This window comes from Bufo gargarizans, chromosome 5, assembly GCF_014858855.1.
Source record: "Bufo gargarizans isolate SCDJY-AF-19 chromosome 5, ASM1485885v1, whole genome shotgun sequence".
NCBI classification, from domain to species: domain Eukaryota; kingdom Metazoa; phylum Chordata; class Amphibia; order Anura; family Bufonidae; genus Bufo; species Bufo gargarizans.
Genome location: NC_058084.1, coordinates 319,129,821 through 319,151,966, shown reverse-complemented (window position 1 = coordinate 319,151,966; position 22,146 = coordinate 319,129,821). Strand labels below are relative to the sequence as shown.

General features: G+C 46.0%; 1 protein-coding gene across 1 annotated transcript; it reads left to right on the top strand.

Annotated features, from left to right (window-relative positions):
• Nucleotides 1-1,002: 1,002 nt before the first annotated feature.
• RBM22 (RNA binding motif protein 22) lies at nt 1,003-14,217 on the top strand. The gene is made up of 11 exons (XM_044293818.1): nt 1,003-1,138; nt 3,671-3,724; nt 5,725-5,754; nt 6,611-6,743; nt 7,752-7,852; nt 8,184-8,356; nt 8,624-8,824; nt 8,947-9,111; nt 11,751-11,839; nt 13,478-13,600; nt 13,782-14,217. Exons 1-11 carry the CDS (start codon nt 1,085-1,087, stop codon nt 13,907-13,909), a joined length of 1,251 nt encoding a protein of 416 aa, XP_044149753.1. The 5' UTR covers nt 1,003-1,084; the 3' UTR covers nt 13,910-14,217.
• Nucleotides 14,218-22,146: the final 7,929 nt, after the last annotated feature.

The following is a 22,146-nucleotide window of genomic DNA, read 5'->3' as shown; positions in this document are numbered from 1 at the left end:
GAGTGGCCGACCCATGGTCTCTGCCGCTGAGTTCCGGCTCCATCATTCCAACACCTGCTCCGCAGTTCATGGCTTTGATATCAACATCCTGTTAACTGTGTGGAACGTGACTGGGTGCAGCGGTGACCTGTCACCAGTGCAGCACATCACCCAGTGATCGCAGGTCGGACACTCTGTAAGGTCTGATAAAATGCAGTTTACTATAGCAGGCCTGGGAGCCTTCACAAGGCCTCAGGCTGCCATAGCAACTGATCAGAACCCTGGGGGGTCCAGTCTGAGGACAGCTCAGATGACATGGTCACTATTGAATGCATAAGGCCTCATGCACATGACCGTATTCTTTGTCTGCATCCAATGGACATTTTTTGCAGATCGGATGTGGACCCATTCATTTCTATGGGGCCACAAGATGTGTGTTCTGTCCACATCTGTATGTCCGTTATGCAGCCCCGCAAAAAGGATAGAACATTCCCTATACTTGTCCATATTGCAGGCAAGAATAGGTATTCCTACAATAGCGCAGGACAGGAAAGTGCGGCGTGCATACAGCCGGGATCCGCGGTTAACAGGCCACAAGCCGGATACTGTCACGTGCAGGAGGCCTGATACTGAAAAGAAGCCAAAAAATAGGGATTAAATGGAGAAGTCTGTTCCTGTTCCTCTGATGGGATAGAAATACGTAAAACACAACGCTGATGTGAACAAGCCCTAAATCATTGATCTTCTACAGCATTTTTATTACATATAGGAAACAGAATATAATAGTGTTTTTTTCCCCACTTCTGCTTCATATTGAGTATATATTCTCTTTAGTGTTTGATCTGGATTATAATAACCGAACTATTCTTCAAAAATACACTTTATCTTCAGCTTATAAACCCCACTGACATTACTGTAGTGGTCTGCCTCGTCTAAAGTTTATATACCACAGCCGACCACGAGGAGGCGCTAGTCACCTCCAAGCTATCAGTGCGCAGCCGCGAATACCACACTTGGCGCATGCGCATGACGTGAGCCCCCTCGCGCTTGCTCAGTCAGTACCAGTAAGGTTCCGGGCGGCAGTCGGGGTCTCCGGTGTATCATAATGGCGACGTCGTTGGGATCAAATACTTACAACCGGCAGAACTGGGAAGACGCGGTGAGCGGGTGTGGATGTGGCCCCTGTGTGCGGCTCCTAGCGCTGGGGGAAGCCGCGGGCAGGGCAGGCCTGAGTGGTAGGCCGGGGCTGCCGCTTCCAGCTCATCCATGGGTCCTGGCGAGGCGTGCGGTATACCTACGGCACAGCTGGTAGCTGCAGCATTAGGCGCTGTTTACACTGTCCTTGTGGATCAAGCCGCGCCATCTGCTTCTAACATGGGCCACAGCGGTGTCCATTGCTCTGGGAGGTACACTGCTGTCCTATAAGAGAGACTCTGATCAGTTGTGCCCCTGGCCCATCAGCTGGTGGCCCTTGGGTGGGCACTGCGGGCTCTTCTCTCTGTCCCATCGCTGAGCTTGGCCCCAGAGCCCCTACAAGCAGCGGATCGCTGGGGGTACCAGGATTAGATACTGATGACCTACCTCATGTTATAGAGCAGGAGGAGCTGAGCAGATATATATATATATATAAGGTCCTATCCGGGACTGTATGTAGCCGTCTGTCACTCCGTAACACGGCCCACTTGGCTAAGGAGATTTAGATGACAAGTTTTACTGAGTCTTTTCCCACAGTCTCTGCTCAGCTCCTCCTGGTCTATAACATGCAGGATAGGTCATCAGTAGGGATGAGCGGTACATCCAAAGTCGTTCCGCCAAAAACTTTGTGTACAGCGTTCCCGCTGTAGAATGTATTGGCTCCGATGAGCCGAAGTTATTACTTTGTGGAGTCGTGCGAGACTTTGTGTAATAACTTCAGGAATTATTACTGTAAAAAACCTCAGTACTAAACAAGGTACCACTACGAACCAAACCGAGGTTTTTTTACAGTAATAATTCCCAAAGTTATTACACAAAGTCTTGCACGACAAAGTAAAAACTTCGGCTCATCGGAGCCAATACATTCTAGTACGGAGCAGGAACTCCGTACAGTATTACAACAGAGTTTTTTAGCGAATCGACTTCGGATGTAACGCTCATCCCTAGTCCTCAGTGGAGGCCCAACTCCCGATACCCACATCGATCAGCTCCTACTAGCCGTGTTCTGCTCGCCATCAACATTGCAGCGGTGAGCGGTTATAACTGCAACTCCACCCCATTCACTTCAATAGGAGGGAGCCGTCCCATTGAAGTGAATGGGGTGGAGTTGCAGTTACACCTGCTCACCGCAGCAATGTCAACGCCAAGCAGGTACACGCATACAGCTGATTGACGGGCTGTGGCACTGATCTGATATTGATGCGCTATCTGGAGAATAGGTCATCAATATAGGATAAGTGGACAACCCCTTTATATTAAAGGGGTTTTCCCATCTCAGACAATGGGGGCATATCGCTAGGATATGCCCCCATTGTCTGATAGGTGCAGGTCCCACCGCTGGGACCCACACCTACAATGAGAACGGAGCTGGGAAATGAACAGAGGGCGCATGCGCAGCTATTGCCGTCTGCTCCATAGAAATTAATGGGAGCATGGGCCTCGCATGCGCGGTGCGCTCCCATTCACTTCTGTGGGAGCAGCGCTTGGTGGTGGACGGGGTCGTCCAGCCACAGCACTGCCTGCTTTGTTCTCGTTGTAGATGCGGGTCCCAGCGGTGGGATCCGCGCCTATCAGACAATGGGGGCATATCCTAGCAATATGCCCCCATTGTCTGAGATGAGAAAACCCCTTTTATTTCGGATTGTGGGTCCGCGCATTGTACCTTAAAGGGGTTGTCCGGGATTGGGGACATTGCTTTAATGTTTAACAAGGACATAAATATCTCCTACATGACTGTCCTACCCTTCCCATACTTTTCTGATGCCCTGTGTTCGTTACACAAATTCTCAGCCGGAAGGGAGTCTTTTCTCACATTCAGTGACGTACCGGGTCCCTTCTGCAGAGCGAAGCCGCTTCGCAGGGAGCCCAGTGACGTCACCATCAGCCGCAGGCATTATGCAGAGCGCTCGGAGGGGCGGTACCTCGGCGGCATCAGATTGTGCTAAGCCACGCCCCTCCGGTCCGGTGACGTCACCGGGCAGGGCGTGTTGCTCACTATGAAGGAGGCAAGGGAATTATGATGCTATAGTAAACGCCTCCAATGCAGGCAAATGGGGCGGCAGGCTGGAGATAGAAGCAATACTTGGACCTAATCACGTTTCAAAGGACTGAGCCTGGAGGAGTTTAGGGGCGTTACTAAGGGGGAGGAAAATGTGTGGCAGGAGGCGGAATATGATTCAAGGGGGGGGCGGATGCATGGAGGATGTGCGGCAGGAGGGGGCGAAGTCACGGTGGAGGTGAGTCGTCTGTGCAGGAAGTTAGACAAAAATAAACAGTGCGCGGGGGACCGTCGGCGCCGTGTAGAAATGGTGAAAATACCTTAAAACATATGGGGGGGCCTAGAATCGCCTGTTAACAGAGAGTACACTTTGACCCCGGACAGCCCCTTTACCAGCCAGACATATGCAGCGTAATAAGTCCTAGCCGGCTTTGTGCTGACGTTTGGTCATCGTGTCGTGCAGCTTTCACTGATCTATAAATGTGCTTATCTTTTCAGGACTTTCCGATTCTTTGTCAGACATGTCTAGGAGAGAATCCTTACATCAGGATGGTAAGTTAACCCTTTTTTTAGGGCAGTGATCAGGACCCATTGCCCAATCGCTGAGCTGCGTTCACATGCAGCACTCGTCCCCTCTGTATGGGAAGGAAAGATCTTTACTGTGATCGCTCATCCTCATGGAGACTCATTTCTGTGGGCAGTGCCTCCCTGTTTACACAGGACCACGTGCTGCCCACAAACAATGATGTTAGGTTCTGCAGAAAAGGCGCAATTCCGTGTCGTTGTAGTGTTTTGTGTGTGTGTAGCTATTTTATAATGGAAGTCAATGGGTGACGTCTATGACTGGTGTACAGTTCAGGGCATGAAGATGTGAAGTGGACGGCTCCGTACACTGTGTAGTGGCCATTCAAGTGAGTGGGAGCTGAACTGCAGTGCTAGAAACGACACACTGTAACGGAGTCTTCCGCTCTGTACACTGTATAGTTTCCAGTGCCGCGGCTGATCATGGGGGAGCGTGAAACTGATGGCTGAAGATCAGCCCAGACAACCCCTTTAACCATTTCCATGTTTAGTCTTTGTGTAGCTATCCTGTGCTGAAAGGGGTTAATATCTTAAGGTCCTGTTAGACTGCATGGCGTAGCTGCTTTTGCAGTCTGCAAATTGCGGATCCGCAAAACACGGACGTTCCGCGTTTTGCAGAATATAACGTACGGCCCATAATAGAACAGTCTGTAATACAAACAAGAATAGGACATGTTAAATTTTTTGCTGGTGCCACGTAATGGAAATGCGGATACTACACGTAGTGCTGTCTGCCTCTTTTGCGGCCCCATTGAAGTGCATGGGTCCTCATCCGACCTGCAAAAACGGCGGTCGCGTGCATGAGCCCTCATATTGATATGAACACTCTCTCCCAATAATTGGCCCATATAATCGATCAGTAGATGACGAGCAAACCTCTCATCAGGTTGGAGGGTGCCCGATAATCCTTGTCATCAGGGATGTGCTGCCGATTATCGCTCTCCTCTTATTCTGTGTAATCAGAAGATCATGTCAGTTTATGGCGCAGATCTCTACCATCAAAATACTCCATGTGTATCCATTCCCTAACGGCGGTATCATGCGATTTTCAGAAACATTTGGATGCATTTTTTTTACCCCAAAAACGGTTAAGCAAATTTTTCCATGAGCGAATTCAGTCCACGAAACGCTCTTTGTGACGGCTGCGTTTCGTGTACTGAACTCTGCTCCCTGACCGAACTCGCAGCATGAAAATGACTTATGTTGCTGAGAGTTCCTGCCTGACTGCGGCTCTACTGTACTGTATTATGTGAGTACAGAATACCTGTGGTCAGGCAGGAACATACAGCAACATAAATCATTTAGCGCTGTGAAATTAGCCATAGGGCTCATTCACACGAACCGTGTGCCTCCCATGCCGTGCATTGGGGACCGCAATTTGCTGTCCCTAATGCATGGGCACCGTCCGTGTGACCTGCGCTGACAGATGGAGACCCATTCAACTTGAAGGGGTTCATGATTTGTCCGCACTGCAAAAAAATTGAGCATGTTTTATTTTTGTTGTGGTGCGGAGGCATGGACCGAAATGCTACGGAAGAGCTCTGTAGTGCCTCCATGGCCTTCCGCTCCATATCTTCCAGATAGCGGACCCAATCAAGTTAATAGGTCCGCATCTGTGAAACGGTGCGCATGCGGCCATTGCCCGTATATTGCGGACCCGCTGTTTGCAGGCCACACTAGGAGCACGTCCGGCACATGTTCGCGTGCAGAGCCCTTAAAGAGACACTTCTTGCTTCTTCATTCACTTTTGTCTTTGGCTCAAAATAAAGCGCCATTGGTCCCGTTCCCCCCTCCAAACAATCTCTGAGGGAATTATATGTAAGTGGGAGCACAGAATACGGTGTAACTGGAACTACTGTACATGGGACAATCTCTGCTAGGACATAGCGGCAGCGGTTTATTCATCCCTAAATGTCCGCTTTTAGAAAGCAATTAACGTCTTGTGTGTTTTTTTTTTTTTCTTATTTCAGACCAAAGAAAAATATGGCAAAGAATGCAAGGTGAGATATAGTGCTGCATTTCAGAATTATGCTGAATGATTTGCTTGTATGTCAGCTTGCTAGTTTAAAAAACAAACTATCATTTCCTGATTAGTGGTAAAGGGGTCGTCTGGGTTCAGGGCAGAACCCGGATATGCTCCCCTTCACTCCTTTACCATGTAGGAGTGGAGCATCAGAACATCTCCTTGCGCTCCATTGTGAAGGGCAAGGCTTGTTGTGAGCCGTCACCGGTCTCCTTGCTAGGCAGCATTCTCTGCCTAGCATGCTGATGTGAATCCTGGTGATGTCACCGGCACAAATGGGTGGTTTTAGAGGTGGGTATCACTAGTCTCTGCCTAGCATACTGATGTGAATCCCGGTGGCATCACTGGCACAAATGGGCCGTGTATGGTGATGTTCTGGGCGGTTTTAGAGGCGGGCATCACTAGTCTCTGCCTAGCATACTGATGTGAACCCTGGTGACGTCACCACTAGTGTTGAGCAAATTTGTGGTTTAAGTTTGGCGTCTAAAGTTTGGGTTATCAAAGAATCCCGTTATGGCTTCCAAATTCCAATATGATCTGTGGTAGCGGAATCCATAACGGAATTCTTCGATGACCCGAACTTTGGACGCAGAACTTAAAACACAAGTTCGCTCAACACTAGTCACCGGCACAAATGGGCGGTGTGTAGCGATGTTCTGGGCAGTTTTAGAGGCGGGCATCACTAGTCTCTGCCTAGCATACTGAGGTGAAGCCCACGACTTCATGGGCACACAACAGCAGCTATACTGTGTGAGGCATGTATGTGACCTGAACTGTATCCAGGTGTATGCCCAAGGTCACCACAAGCATTAATTCTTCTATCTTCACCTTAGATATGTGCTCGTCCCTTCACGGTATTCCGATGGTGCCCAGGGGTGCGAATGCGGTTCAAGAAAACAGAAGTATGTCAGACTTGTAGCAAGTTGAAAAATGTGTGCCAGACCTGCCTTCTAGACCTGGAGTTTGGTGAGTAACGTTTAGGCAGGTTGATATGGGTTAGAAATCTTTTAGAGCGTCCGTGAGATCCGTGGCAGCAGTAGGGCTCTACATACACAATCCCAGTCCATCAGATATGCAGTTAATGCCTTCAGTTCTGCCATCTAACATGATCGCCACGCTGTATACGGTAGGAAGCCCCCTTGGTGCATTGATTGTTAGTCCCACAACATTATTGCCAAGGCTGATGTCACCATTAAAGGGTCACCGAGTTTTCAGAAAGCTTTTGATATGTCATAGGGCCATGTCAAATGTTTTGATCAGTGGGGATCTGAGTGCTGAGACCCCTACCAATCTCTGGAATAAGGAGAGAGAAGCGCTCATTCAGTGTGCTCTCCCCTAACTGCAGGAGACAGAAGTGAGACGGGCCCGTAGACTTTCTGTTGAGTCCATCTTGCTTCCTCTCCTGCAGCAGAGAAGAGGGTGCTCTATGGGAGCACTACTCTCCTCGTTCTAGAGATCGTGGGGGGTCTCAGCACTCGGATCTGTGTGATTGTCCATGCAGCTAAAGCTGAACATACACATTGGATGTGTTTCATCCAAACCCACCCATCCGCATAGTTGCCTCCCAGCAGCTATCCGGGGAGATAAGGAATTGTAAGGCAGGTTGGAATTAGTTTCCGATCCTTTTTGGAACCTTGGGTGTAAACGTCCAGTCACTGGCTGCAGAGGTGACCTGTTCTCCTTGCATCACGTGACCATTTGTGATAATGCAAGGAGAGCAGGTCACCGCTGTGGCCAGCAATTGGCTGGAGCAGCATCAAACAGGAAGCTTACATCCAGAGCAGCCGAGGCCGGAAAGCGCAGGAGTTCTACTCAGGAGGAGAGGGTTTGCCAAAAACCCTCCCAAAGTTGGTCAATGCTTTTAAGGGTTTTTATGTATTTACAGTTGGAAACTATAGTGACATTTTTGAAGCCTCCTTTATCAGTAAGAATTTGTCATCTTATTTCAGTTAACACTTTATTCTTTGTCTCCAGGGCTTCCGATTCAAGTGCGTGATACAGGGATTTCCTTTAAAGATGATATGCCTAGATCTGATGTAAATAAAGAATACTACACACAGAACATGGAACGAGAAGTAAGTGGTCCTAAACCTGGGTGGTGACTAAGGCCTCATGTACACGACTATATATATTTTGCAGTCCGCAAACCCCGTATCTGCAAAAATAGGGTTGCCAGCCATGTGCACCCTGCACTTTCCTCTGTCCCCATTATTGAAATATCTATTATTTTCTGCCATAAGAATAGGACACGCTCTATAATTTATGGAGCGGCCGATCTGATACTGAGCTATCCTGAGGATAGGTCATCAGTATTTTACTCTCTGAAAAACGTTTTAAAATTACATGATTGGTGTTCTCTAAACTTTATTTTTAATTTTTTTTCTTTTGTTTTTTTTAAATCTGAAGATCATAAATTCTGATGGAACAAGGCCAGTCGGGGGTCTGGGAAAAGCCCCATCCAGCAGCGATATGCTTTTAAAATTGGCTCGTACCACTCCATACTACAAACGGAACCGTCCCCACATCTGCTCTTTCTGGGTGAAAGGAGAGTGTAAAAGAGGAGAAGAATGCCCCTACAGGTAAAGAGTCCTCACTAGAAGTTATTGGGTAGCATCGCTGTAGTCCAGCCTCAGTATGTCCTTATTTCTCTGAAATGACGTCATTATGCGCTATGTAAATAAATCCGACACACATGCTGTATATGTAAATGCAATATCTGCATTAACTTGGTATCCAAGTATTCCAATAAATTTGTAGGCGCTCAGTCTTTCTTGCTTTGATCATATTGGAAGCATTTTCATGAATTAATGTTCACGGTCTTGTTTTTCACCTCTCCATTTTCTCAGACACGAGAAACCCACAGATCCTGATGACCCTCTTGCCGATCAGAATATCAAGGACCGTTACTATGGCATCAATGACCCAGTAGCAGACAAACTCTTGAAAAGGGCCTCAACAATGCCACGTTTGGACCCCCCAGAAGACAAGACCATTACTACCCTGTATGTGGGAGGGCTGGGCGACAACATCAGCGAATCGGAGCTTAGGTATTCTTTTCATACAATGACGTTTCCAATGTTTGTCGTCTGTGTTCAGCTCCTTATTTTTCTAATATATGTACAGATGGAGCTTAGTAGTACTTTTTTTTTTTTTTTTTTTTTTTTCTCAGGAATCACTTTTACCAGTTTGGTGAAATAAGGACCATCACGGTTGTCCAGCGTCAGCAGTGCGCCTTTATTCAGTTTGCCACTAGACAATCGGCAGAGACGGCGGCAGAGAAATCGTTTAATAAACTGATCGTTAATGGGCGTCGGCTGAATGTCAAGTGGGGAAGGTGAGATATTAAAATGTGTATGCTTTTTATACAGAAGTATATATATTGGAAAAACTGCATGAAATAAAGCTGTGTGTTTCTTGTGGCAGAGGTCCAAGGCTAACCTACAGATTTGCAGTTGCACGTTATTAAACACATATATGGATTTAGCCCTATTCAGTGGGGCTCATCTGTGTGTAGGCCACCTGCCCCTTAGAAACCGTGGCAAGAATTGACACGTCAATGTGATGTAACATAAACTAGGGTGTGGATAACCACCGCACACAGTAGGAGGTGGAATACACAAGATGTTTCACACTTGTGGTGGTAATTCTGGTTTGGAGATCCGGTGAAAGAGCTTTCAGCGGTTTTGTGTCCAGTGAAAAAGCGCAACATGCAATGAATGGGAACTAAACTGAGCTGGTTTGGCCGTTTTTGAGATCCTCTGCTGGATCTCAAAACCGGAAAGCCACAACGCAAGTGTGAAACAGGCCTAAGGCTTTTTTATTTTATTTTTTATTTTTTTTTGAGTGGGAAGGGGTGGTTTTATGAACTTTTATTTTTATGCATTTTTTTCCTAAAAAAAAAAAAAAAAGTCAGCTCCAGATGTTAGCTGAAAGTTTGCATGAATTATGACATGCTGGTTTTAAACTGCAGCCTTTTCTTTTTTTTTTTTTTTTTTTTTTTTTTTTTTTCATGCCCATTTTTGATAGATTTCTGCGAGCTTAGGCTACTTTCACACCTGCGCTAGGTGCGGATCCGTCTGGTATCTGCACAGATGGATCCGCACCTATAATGCAAACGATGGTATCCGTTCAGTGCGGATCCATCTGCATAACAGCTTTTTCAGATCTGAGTTTTCTCGATCGTGAAAACTCAGATCCGACAGTATATTCTAACACAGAGGCGTTCCAATGGTGATGGGGATGCTTCAAGTTAGAATATTCTAAGTACTGTGTACATAACTGCTCCCTGCTGCCTGGCAGCACCCGATCTCTTACAGGGGGCTGTGATCCGCACAATTAACCCCTCAGGTGCCGCACCTGAGGGGTTAATTGTGCGAATCTCAGCCCCCTGATCGGGTGCTGCCCTCCCTCCCCAGTATTAAAAGCATTGGTGGCCAGTGCGGCCCCCCCTCCCTCCCTCCCCAGGCCACCAATGCTTTTAATACTGGGGAGGGAGGGGGGCCGCACTGGCCACCAATGCTTTTAATACTGGGGAGGGAGGGAGAGGGGGGGGCAGCACCCGATCAGGGGGCTGAGATTCGCACAATTAACCCCTGAGGGGTTAATTGTGCGGATCACAGCCCCCTGTAAGAGATCGGGTGCTGCCAGGCAGCAGGGAGCAGTTATGTATACAGTACTTAGAATATTCTAACTTGAAGCATCCCCATCACCATGGGAACACCTCTGTGTTAGAATATACTGTCGGATCTGAGTTTTCACTATCTAATTCAAATCCAATGGTATATTCTAACAGAGGCATTCCCATGGTGATGGGGACGCTTCAAGTTAAAATATACCATCGGATTGGAGAAAACTCGGATAGGGACTCCTGACTTTACATTGAAAGTCAATGGGGGACGGATCAGTTTACAATTGCACCAATATTGTGTCAATGTAAACGGATCCGTCCCCATGACTTACATTGTAAGTCAGGACGGATCCGTTCAGCTCTGCACTGCCAGGCGGACACCAAAACGCTGGTGTCTGCCTCCAGAGCGGAATGGAGGTGCTAAACTGATCTGTTTTGGGCCGCTTGTGAGATCCTTGAAACAGATCTCACAGGTGGACCCTGAAACGGCAGTGTGAAAGTAGCCTTTCTTGCACTTTTGGTATAAGTAAAGATTACTTCTTTGCACTTATGATTTAGTAGATGCAGATAAACTGTCACACAAGTTCAGCATGCATCAGTCCACCTGGTGTGTACTGCAGATTAGTAGTCCAAGACGCTTCTTGCTTGTCCAGCCCTGTTATTGGACTGACCAGCAGTGCTCATGTGAGCAGTAGAAAGTGCCTAGGGCTGTACAGTATGCATCAGGTAGTTGGAGAAGCAGTGTGGCCATCATGGCCGGAAGAGGAGCCTGGGAATCTGCAGATCTGCAGCTAAAAAATTAATAGGAGGTGACCATGTAAGTGTTTTGTTACCTTCCTAAGTAATGTGAAAATGTTGCTTTGAAGGGCAACTCGTGCCTTTGCAGTTCCTGTTTTTTTGGGTGGGGAGTGTTTAGAACAGAGTCTAAAAGTGAGAAAGAGGGCATAAAAGCTCATGTAAAGGCTACATGCACACGAATGTATTTTGTTTCCGTGTCCGTTCCGTTAATTCTTTTTGCGGATAGGATGCTGACCCATTAATTTCAATGGGTCCGCAAAAAATGCTGACAGCACACCGTGTGCTGTCCGTTCCGTAGCCCCGTAAAAAAAAAAAAAAAAAAAAAAGAGCATGTCTATTTTGCGGACAAGGATAGGCATTATTAAAATGGATCCGCAAATAAAACGGATGCCATATGGGCGCGGACCGCAAACCACATACGTTCGTGTGCATGTAGCCAAACTGTCAGTTCATGCATGGATTTTCTGAATAAAACCTTTTTTGGGTATAAATTGCATGTAAAGGGACACAAGACGGATACCTCATTGTTCCTGTGTGTCTTTTTGCAGATCTCAGGCAGCTAGGGGAAAAGAAAGAGAGCGCGAAGGCATTACTGATTCTGGGTTGACACTAGAACCGGTTCCTGGATTACCTGGAGGTATGTCTTATTTGAAAAATACTAAAACTTAAATGGAACTTACCATTCCTCCTTTGTGTTTGCAACTTTGTACCCACGTTAAGGGGCAAGTGGTGTTTCTACAACACCCTCTCCACCTTCCCAGAGAAGCAGGCGGGCCCGGCACTCCCATTCACCGCTATGGAAGTTACAGAAACAGCGGAGCGCCGGCCACTCTCCATAACTCTGCCTACCTGGCCCAGTGTTTACTGTGGGTTATGGAAAGGTTATGTTTTTCTACTGAAGGAGAGCTATTATGAGCAGTTGCACATTTACCGTAATCATCCCCTTCAGCTAAGGGTACTTTCACACTAGCGTTTTTCTTTTCCGGCACTGAGTTCCGTCCTAGGGGCTCAATACCGGAAAAGAACTGATCAGTTTTATCCCTAATGCATTCTGAATGGAGAGCAATCCGTTCAGGATGTCTTCAGTTCAGTCTTTTTGCCATTTCAGGACGGAGAAAATACCGCAGCATGGTGCGGTTTTATCTCTGTCTAAATAGACTGAACACTTGCCACATTTGAAGTGTATTAGTGCTGGATCCGGCATTAAGTGTTCCGGCAAAACGGATCCAGCTTTTCGAAAAAAATGCTAAATAAATTTATACCGGATCCGTTTTTTCGGATGACGTCGGAGAGACGGATCTGGCATTTCAATGCATTTGTTGGACGGATCCGGAACTGCCTGTCGGAATCCTCTTCCGCAAGTGTGAAAGTACTTTAATAAGATCATTTGTCTACTCCATGACTTAAGTTTATCAGTAGTGTAGAGCGAACTTGTGTTTTAAGTTCGGCATCTAAAGTTCGGGTTATCGAAGAATCACGTTATGGATTCTAAATTCCGTTATGGTCCGTGGTAGCGGAATCCATAACGCGGTTGTTTGATAACCCGAACTTTAGACGCCAAACTTAAAACACAAGTTCGCTATCAGCATCTGGATCATGGATCTTATTGGATTCTTCCATTCTAGTGAAACTATGTGCATGTGGCAGTGGGCATAAGTGGCAGGCATGAACTCTGCACCACTTTTTTTTTAGGTGTTGCTTTCCTGCCAAGGGGCAATTAACTAACAATGTGAAATGTCGAATATAAAAAATATATGGATATTGGGAGTATAATGTATTTTATTTTTTTATAATTCGGGTTTGTGCGGTGACTTTAAAGGAGTTTTCTGGGTAAAGATTATGATGACCTATCCTCAGGATAAGTCATCATTATCACATCAAGGGTCTGAGCTCCTGCCAATCGGTTGTTTCAGGGAGCGGGGCGCTCACCAAAGCTCTGGTGCGCACGGGTGGCTCCTGGCAGGTTTTCAAGCACAGTGATGTACATTGTATAGTGGCTGTGCTTGGTATTGCAGCTCAGACCCATTCACTAGGTCATGTGACTGCTGAACAGTGACATCACATGGCCTAGGAAGAGGCTGCAGCGTTCACTGAGAGCCTGGCCTCTTCTAACAGCTGATTACTGGGGGTCTCGTGAGTTGGGGCCCCTGCTGATCTAATATGGATGACCTATCCAGAGGATTCCCAGATAGCTCCTTTAAAGGTTTCCTAGTTTCGTGCTTTGTGCTCTTTGGACTAAGGTAGTGATTTTATTTTTTGTATCTTTCTTTCTAAGCTTTGCCACCTCCACCTACAGAAGAAGAGTCCTCGGCTAACTATTTTAACCTTCCTCCAAATGGATCATCTGCTTTGGTTAACATTGCGCTGCCACCACCTGGGTTAACTGCTCCACCTCCAGGTAAGGTTAAGTTGGTAAATGAAGAGGTTAATGTAGACGGAATTCTACAGCTTTAGGTGGTTGCGTTTAAATTAGCTGATTTTATGTATAAGGGTCTGGTTCTTGTGTTTTGGGAGCCTGGGTTGGGTGCTGGAAACTCTTCACAAACCTTGCAGTAACCACATTATACCTTCTCTTTCAGGATTTAGCCCACACATGTTTCCTCCTATGGCCCCACCGCCGTTCCTCCGTGCTCCTGGTCACATTCATTACCCTTCACAAGATCCCCAGCGCATGGGGGCACATACAGGCAAGCCTAGCAGTGCCTAGGTCTATGACGATATTTACAACAATATAATTGAATGGTCACCAAATCAGTGGTCAAGAAGTGTGAACGTGAAAAGAGACTTCTTCTTATCCTGCAGATGATGGAAGCCAAAAATATAGCGGTCTACTACAGATCCCTCTAGTAACAGAAGTGGAATAAGGACACTTGTATGGGAATTATTGGCTTTTAATATGTATGTTTCGTAGTAAAAAGAGGAGGAAAAAAGTGTTTTGGAAATCGTTTACTTGTACGGTTGTCTTTATTTTTTCCTTTGTCACCTTTTTTAATAAATTATCAAGATTCAAATTTATTTATTTCATGAAAGCAAACTTCTTGTGTTATAACGGTAAGTAGTATGTGTATATAAAACCATATTCCTAAATCGTCCGAATAGGTCATGAATATCTGATTGGTGGGGGCCTGACTACTGGCACCCCCGTCGATCAGCTGTTTTGAAATGGCTGCGTGTCCTCTCAGTGCCTGGTAAGCGGCGTTGCACATTCTGTAGTGGTTGTGCTTGGTATTGTAGCCCAGGCCCATTCTGACATGTGACTGATGAACGCAATGTCACTGGCCTAGGAAGAGGCCACAGGGAGCACCGTGGCCTCTTCAAACAGCTGATTGCATGGGTCCTGGGAATCTGGACCCCATTGATCAACTATAAAAGGGTTTATCCAACTTTAATACAGATCTCCCAGAGTGGGCGACCCTTGGTGGTCATACTTATCTGCTCCCCACCACTAGGTTCAGTGTCTGACGCTCCTGAGATGGCTCTTCCTCTCCCTGCAGTGCTGAAAACCGCATCCGTTGATGGAGGGGGGGGGGGGACATGTGACCGCTGCAGCTAATCACAGGTCGCAGGTGTGACTTGCTACCCTTGTGCTATGACAACTTGTCATGTTAAAAGGGTTTTCCGAGATTTAAACACTGATGACCTACCTCTGGATATCTGACCAGTAAGGGTCCAACACCCGGGACCGCCAGCGATCAGCTGTTTTAGAAGGCAGCAGTGCTCACAGTAGCATTGCGGTCTTCTCCCTGTGCTGTACATTGTATAGCAGCTGTGCTTAGTGTGTCGCAGCTCAGCCCCACTGACTTCAATGGGGCTGATTTGCACCTAGGCCATGTTGATGAATGAGCATATCACCCTAAGAAAAGCAGCTGCACTATTGTGAGCAGGGCTGCCTTCCCAAACAGCTGATTGGCAGGGATCCTGGATGTTGGACCTCCACCAATCAGATACTGATGACCTATCCAGAAAATAGATAACCAGTATTTAAGGTTCGGAACACCCCTTTAAAGTAAGCAGAAAAGTCCATTCTTTTGCTATACCAGAGATTGGCACAGCCATATGAAGCATATAATACCTTCTGTGAAAACTGCCTCACTAACAAGGGACAGCTAATAGTTTTTGAAGCACTGATTTAGATTGCTAAAATGAGTGAACTAGTAGGGGTCATCCTGGTAAAGATGATGATGAACTATCCTCAGCACATCTGTAGGGGTCCGAGTCTCGGCACCTCTGCCTATCAGCAGTCCTTGGCGTCGAACCTCGTAAATCTGTGGATAACCCCTTTTTAATGTCCTTTTATACAGACCGATCACTGGGACAATTATCAGCGATGAGCATTTGTAGAAATGCTTGTTCCCAATAATTGCCCCAGGTAAAAGCCAGCGATCACCCAATGAACATGCAAATGCCCATTCATCAGACGAGCATTTCTTTCAGATGACATCAAAAATCATTGCCTTTGCTGCTCAGAAACGATGATTCTCTGTTGTGACCAGTGATCACTGTGGAGTCGCTCGTCCCCATACAGCGGAGGTGATTGTTGCATGTAAATGCAGCTTCATCTCTGCTGATGTCGAAGCAATTATTGGGAATATTTGGTTTGTCTCCGATAGTAGCATGTAATATCGGTCCGTGCAACAGGCAATCAGACTTATTTATTTAAAAGGGCGATGCCTGTAAGTGTAAAAATATTGTGGCATAAGGTAAAGTCCCTGACACAATGTTCGGGTGATCCGTTCTTACATACTGTGTGTCTTTGTTTTATTCTGTACTTTGACTGAATGTCTGTTTGAGGGCGAGGTGAGAACCCTTTCTTTTATATGGTGTTTACATGTTGCTAGTTGGGTCCCGCACAACACCCGAGGATGGTGGACTGTGTGATGACGGTGATGGTGCTGCGGTTATCTCCCAGTGCACATCCGGCAGGACCAGTGTTTCACGACTGACCTTTACTTAGGAGCAAATGTACAGCATTTTAATTTATTAACCTTCAGGGACCAACTAGGACAGGGATGGCCAACCTGCCACTCTCCAGCTGTTGCAAAACTACAACTCCCACCATGCTCAGACTGCCTACAGCCGAGCATGGTGGGAAGTTTAGTTTTACAACAGCTGGAGAGCCGCAGGTTAGCCATCCTTGGACTAGGAACTTAAAGTGACCCTGGAAAAAAAACTGAAAGTGTCCCCAATTGACATAAGGGTCAGTAATACCATATTGTGGCACATTATACCATTACAGCAGAGCCACACACCACAATGTATCACAAAATACTTCCCCACTCTCTGGTGGCCTGCGGCAGCCACGCTATGGCGGCCGTGAGGAGGGCTCAGACTGCTCCCTGGGCCGCTCCCTCCCAAGTATCGTCCTGTGTAAGGCTACATGAACACTACAGTGAAAAAAAAAAAAGTCCATTTAGGCCTCATGCACATGGCCGTTGTGCGGCTGTTCCGTGCATTGGGGGCCGCAATTGCAGTCCCCAATGCACGGGCAACATCCGTGCAGTGGGCTGGACCCATTCAACTTGAATGGGTCCTTAGTCAGTCTGCACCGCAAAAAAATATGACATGTCATATTTTTTTGCGGTGTAGAACAACGGAAATAAACACCACGGAAGCACTCCATCTCCTCCTTGTATGACTGAAATTTTACATGTTACAATGATGGATGCCACTTCCTCTTTATCAAGTACTACTGGGTAATAAACCAGGAAACTGAAGAACGAGAATACACTCCTCACCCCTCATAGCAAATTCTAAGGATGCCTTCACATGCAGCAGATTTGGAAAATTAAATCCGTTCCAATGTGTTGCACCCTGAGGGTATGTTCACATGTCGGATTTTGGTACAGGTTTCTACGCAGCATCTGTGCTAGAATCCCCTCCTATTGTTTTCAATGGGAGGCCGTGGCGCAGTTCATGCAGCCAAGGATTTTTCACGTGTGGTATGCCAGATTGCACCAAAAATGGACATGTCCATTCTTGGTGCAGTTACTGCATGGACAACTTAGGAAACTGCAGTTAGGGTATGTTCACATGACTGATTTTGGAAATCCACCTTGTTAAACCAATGGGTGTGAACTTACAATACAAAACTGTACTTTCAGCTGATTGTGTTCGGTGCAGATCTGCACAAAAAAAAAAAACACGTGGCCACGTACAGAGCTTCCCATTTCAATGGGATATTCGGTGCAGATTCCATCCCAAAACAGGGCATGCTGCTGCTGCTTTTTACGTGGAAAGAAAAGCAAGTGCTGATTTGCATTGAAAAGGCTTATTTGAGGCATTTTTGTAGCCGATTTCAAGGAATAACTGCTCCAAAATCGGGTCCAAAAACTGTGGAAACCGTGCCAATTAACCAGTTTAAAGAGGACCTTTCACTACTCTACAAACGAAAAACTAACTATACCTGTGGGCAGAGCGGCGCCCAGGGGTCCCCCTGCACTTACTAGTAAGTCTGGGCGCCGCTCCGTTCGCCCGGTATAGGCTCTGGTGTCTGCGCTCCCTCTGACTGATTTCTTGTAGGAGGCGTGTCCCTTGCTGCACTGCTGGCCAATCGCAGCGCACAGCTCATAGCCAGGCTATGAGCTGTGCGCTGCGATTGGCCAGCAGTGCAGCAAGGGACACGCCTCCTACAAGAAATCAGTCAGAGGGAGCGCAGACACCGGAGCCTATACCGGGCGAACGGAGCGGCGCCCAGACTTACTAGTAAGTGCAGGGGGACCCCTGGGTGCCGCTCTGCCCACAGGTATAGTTAGTTTTTCGTTTGTAGAGTAGTGAAAGGTCCTCTTTAAGAAGCCTTCACATAGCTTTTATCCTTTGCTTGTCTGTAGTGTACATCAGGGCCTCTTTCACACGAGCGATACAGATTGTGTCAGGATCTGTTCAGGAAAAACTGATGATTTTGCAGGCATTTCAAATTTTTTTTTTCCATCTGGATTAAGTGAGTTTTTTACGCGCGTGAAGCATAACCATCTACATCTCCCAGCAACCGCCAGTGAAAAATGCATTGCATCCGGATGCCTTCTGTTTTCCAGGAAGCCCCATTCACTTCTATGGCGCCAGAGCTGCATGAAAAAACACATAATATAGACCATGCTGTGAATTTTCCTGAACACAAAGACGATGCGTGAAAAACTATGCTCATTTATACAGACCCATTGAAATGAATGGGCCAGGATTAAGTCTAGATGCTAAGCGTTCGCTACACACATCGCATCCAGAAGGAAATCTTGCTCATGTGAATCTTACTGATCACGTTATTCCTGATTTATCAACCTCCATTTCACTGTTTATACCACGTGACTTCACTCTGTCCATCCAGCGTCTTTAGTGTAGACCTGCGTTTCTATGAGATGCCCAATGGAATGGAGGCTGGTTTAGGGCCCTTGGAAAGGAATTATTTTACCAGACATCCTGAGCCATTAAAGAATATGTGCACTTTTGGGGGCATTTTTTTATTTATTATTATTGCATTTTATTTATTAAAAATGTGGAGCCCTTTTCTCTGTACAGAGCTGAGTTTTTCTTGTAGCAGGATCTGAATTTTCACTGTTCCATCAGGCAGCTCAGCTGACAGCTCCTTATCTCTTGCCTTATAAACATTTATAGCTCAATTCTTATCTTACTGATAAGAATGTGTCTTAAGTGTTTATGACCTTTTAGTAAGTAGGATTCACACAGCTAGACAAACAGTAAACCCTTTGTGACAGAATGGCTGAATATTATTAACAAAGCCCAATAAAAAAATAAAAAAAAGGCTTCTAGCCCATGAGTACAATGTAATCATTAAAAAAATTGCCCCTAAAGGTGTTTAGCCATAAGCTTCATTCATTTCTCTGAATTGCCCTTTCTGTCATAATAGTGGACATCACCAATACTGTACAGTGGCTCTAATTTGCCATGAAATACAGCAGGGGCAAGAGAAAATAGGTGATGGCCACAACAAGAACCAGCCATCACCTATTTCCACACATTCCTCTCGCCCCAGACGTATTTTATGGAGTAATCAATAAAGGACGGTATTTTAATGGTGAGTGCCGCAGATTTGTTTTACATTTTGTCTGTAGAACACCACCAAGAAGTTTTAGGTGCTTCCATATATCAAGGAGTATAGCGTATAGTGCTGACCGGATTCCTTTAGTGTTGGCTCTCATTTACTATTATGGCTGCGCCTCTAGCTTATTGTATGCTAAATGTGGTGTATAATGGTGCATGTCATTTTATACATATTGATGAAGCAAGTGACTTAAGGCGACATTTTGCACCAGAATTGTACAAAGCCAATAGTTGTTAAAACTTAGATAAAATGTATCATCCACCCTGAGCCAATTATAAATTTGGCCCATATTTTGCACATTTGCCAAAATGTTATCCCTATCCCCACGTGTTGGATTTGCCTACTAAAGGACCCTATTACTATTATTAATATATCATTACTATAGGAACTATGTGCAGGCTGAAGTTTGAGCACCCAACCAGAATACCGATGTGCAACTGAGGCCTACAACTGTAATGGGTAGTATCTGAGCGCTGCTGATTGGTCAGGAGGGCTCAGTAAGAGAAGGCGTACAATGCATGCAAGACTTTCACATTAATTGGTAGACAAGTCTATTAAGTTTCATTCTCAAAAATCCACCACCATGCTAAATCAGGATGTGTAAACATGCTTTAGAGAGGAGTTACCAGCAATTGTATCTATTAACACATTAAAGCATACCTGAGTTTTCAAAAAAAAAAAAAAGTCTGCATAAAGGCTGTGCTTCATTACTGTAAAGGAACAGGTCTTTACGGGGGTTCCCTAATGTATTTCTCAGCCTAATTATTCCCCTCTTCAGCTGCACAGCTAGATGCATTTTTCTCACAAGCAGGGGGGTGTCCCTGCCATGAAATCTCCCAGCACTGCACTGCAGTGACCTCACTTCCCAGTATATTTGTCTTCTAGGGAGTTCAGAAAGCTGATAAAGGAGGGGGAGATCAGACTAAGGGTACTTTCACACTAGCGTTTTTGTTTTTCGGTATTGAGTTCTGTCCTAGGGGCTCAATACCGGAAAAGAACTGATAAGTTTTATCCTAATGCATTCTGAATGGAGAGCAACCCGTTCAGGATGCATCAGTTCAGTCCCTCTTACATTTTTTGGCCGGAGAAAATACCGCAGCATGCAGTTTTCTCTCCGGCCAAAAATCCTGAACCCGGCATTCATTTCCATTAAAATGCATTAATGCTGGATCCGGCCCCAAGGGTTCTGGCAAAACTGATCCGTTCTTTCCGTCCGTGCATGCACAGACCATTAAATCTGTAAAAAAAATAATAATAATAATTCCGGATTCGTTTTTCTGGATGACAACCGGAAAGACGGATCCGGTATTGCAATGCATTTGTGAGACGTCTCACAAATGCATCCGTATTGCTGGATCCGTCGCCGGAACTGCCTGCCGGAATTCTCTGCTGCAGTGTGAAAGCACCCTTACAGACAAGAACTTCTCTGCTCTTCAAAAGCTGTGTAGAGGCAGTGCTTCTATCAGGCTCAGGAGCTCAGCTCGCTCTGACATGCCCACATAGGCTAGATCCGACTCTTACTAGAAACAGATCTAGCCTAACAGGCAAATTTGGTGGAAGTGAGCCCCCCCACTAGTGGCCATGACTTTACAGCTTTTTTTTTTTAGGTGGACGGAGGCAGATTGCTTTCAATGTGTCGCAGTCCCACCTGTGACAGGAACTAGAAGATCGAGGAGACTGGCTGCATGTGATTGACAGCCTCTTTGGTTTCACCTTTTTGTGTTGTTGCTGGGGATGACCACACCACTTGTCTCAGGTGTAGCTTAACTGGTCATTCCTTCTCCTCTATTTAGTCCGGCCTCACCCATCATGCTATGCGGTTAATAGCTCCTTGTTTGTGGAAGTCCTGGTGTTGGTTCTCACTGAGTTCCTACTCATCCGCATACTTCTGGAAGTTAAGTTTATATTTTTTGTTTGTTATTTTCCCCTATCTGCTGATATTAGGCCTGAGGGGGTCTCCTATTCCTTTATCTGGGAAGGAATAGGCCATCCATGTCCTGACACTATCTGCAGGGCCCTGTTAGGGTTAGATAGGGCTTAGGTTCCTGCGTATGAACATTCCTACTATCTAGGTCTGTTCATACGGATAGCAGTCAGGGCTCAGCCTAGGGACTCACTAGGTGTGACCTTTTTCCTTTCCCTAGGTTCCAGGCCTAATACCTCTTCCCTTCTGTGTTCAGTGTGGAGTGTATTTACCACACTGCACCGTGACATATTGAAGTGATTTAGTAATTAGCTAATTACACCATTATCTATTAAATTACATTGTGTGAAAGTACAGCAACAATTCCTCTTTCATATCGGCCCTTATTCCGATATCATGTTTTCAGCTAGAAAACAGGAATGCAAGGCAGCCAAAGCTTCTTTATTTTGTACATCAACTAGTTTTCCTACTGCCTTATTGTAAAACATACAACACATTTACTGCAAAACTCTAGAAAAATATGTCTTACTCCTTCCTGAGTAAACGGAGAAATTTTTATTGGTGACCCAAGCACATGGTGCAAACAAGGTGGAATATGAACACTGCCATCACTTAAAGAGAATCTGTCACCAACTTTATGCTGCCCATACTAACAGCAGAATAAGGTAGAGACAGGAGAGTTTATTTCAGCAGTCGGTCATTTATAAGTTAAAAGTAAGTGGTTGCCGAGAACCAACATCACAATCCTTGCAGACTGGGCCTGGAAAAGAGTCCGGCCACCTGAGAAGAGTCCTGGTTATTTATGAATTCCTGCCCACCTGCTGATGACTGACCGGCTTCTACCTAGTTTTCTCCCTTTCTCTAGGAGAGAACTGCCAATCATCAGCAGATGGGCGAGGAGGGCAGGAGATTATGAATAACCAGGACTCTTCTCAGGTAGATTTGACTCTTCTCAAGGCCTGGGCTG

Excerpts from the sequence above, each read along its gene's own strand:
- RBM22 (XM_044293818.1), top strand. The coding sequence starts at position 1,085 with ATGGCGACGTCGTTGGGATCAAATACTTACAACCGGCAGAACTGGGAA. Across the intron at positions 7,853-8,183 it reads CACAGAACATGGAACGAGAA|ATCATAAATTCTGATGGAAC; the intron begins GTAAGTGGTCCT and ends TTAAATCTGAAG. Across the intron at positions 9,112-11,750 it reads CTGAATGTCAAGTGGGGAAG|ATCTCAGGCAGCTAGGGGAA; the intron begins GTGAGATATTAA and ends GTCTTTTTGCAG.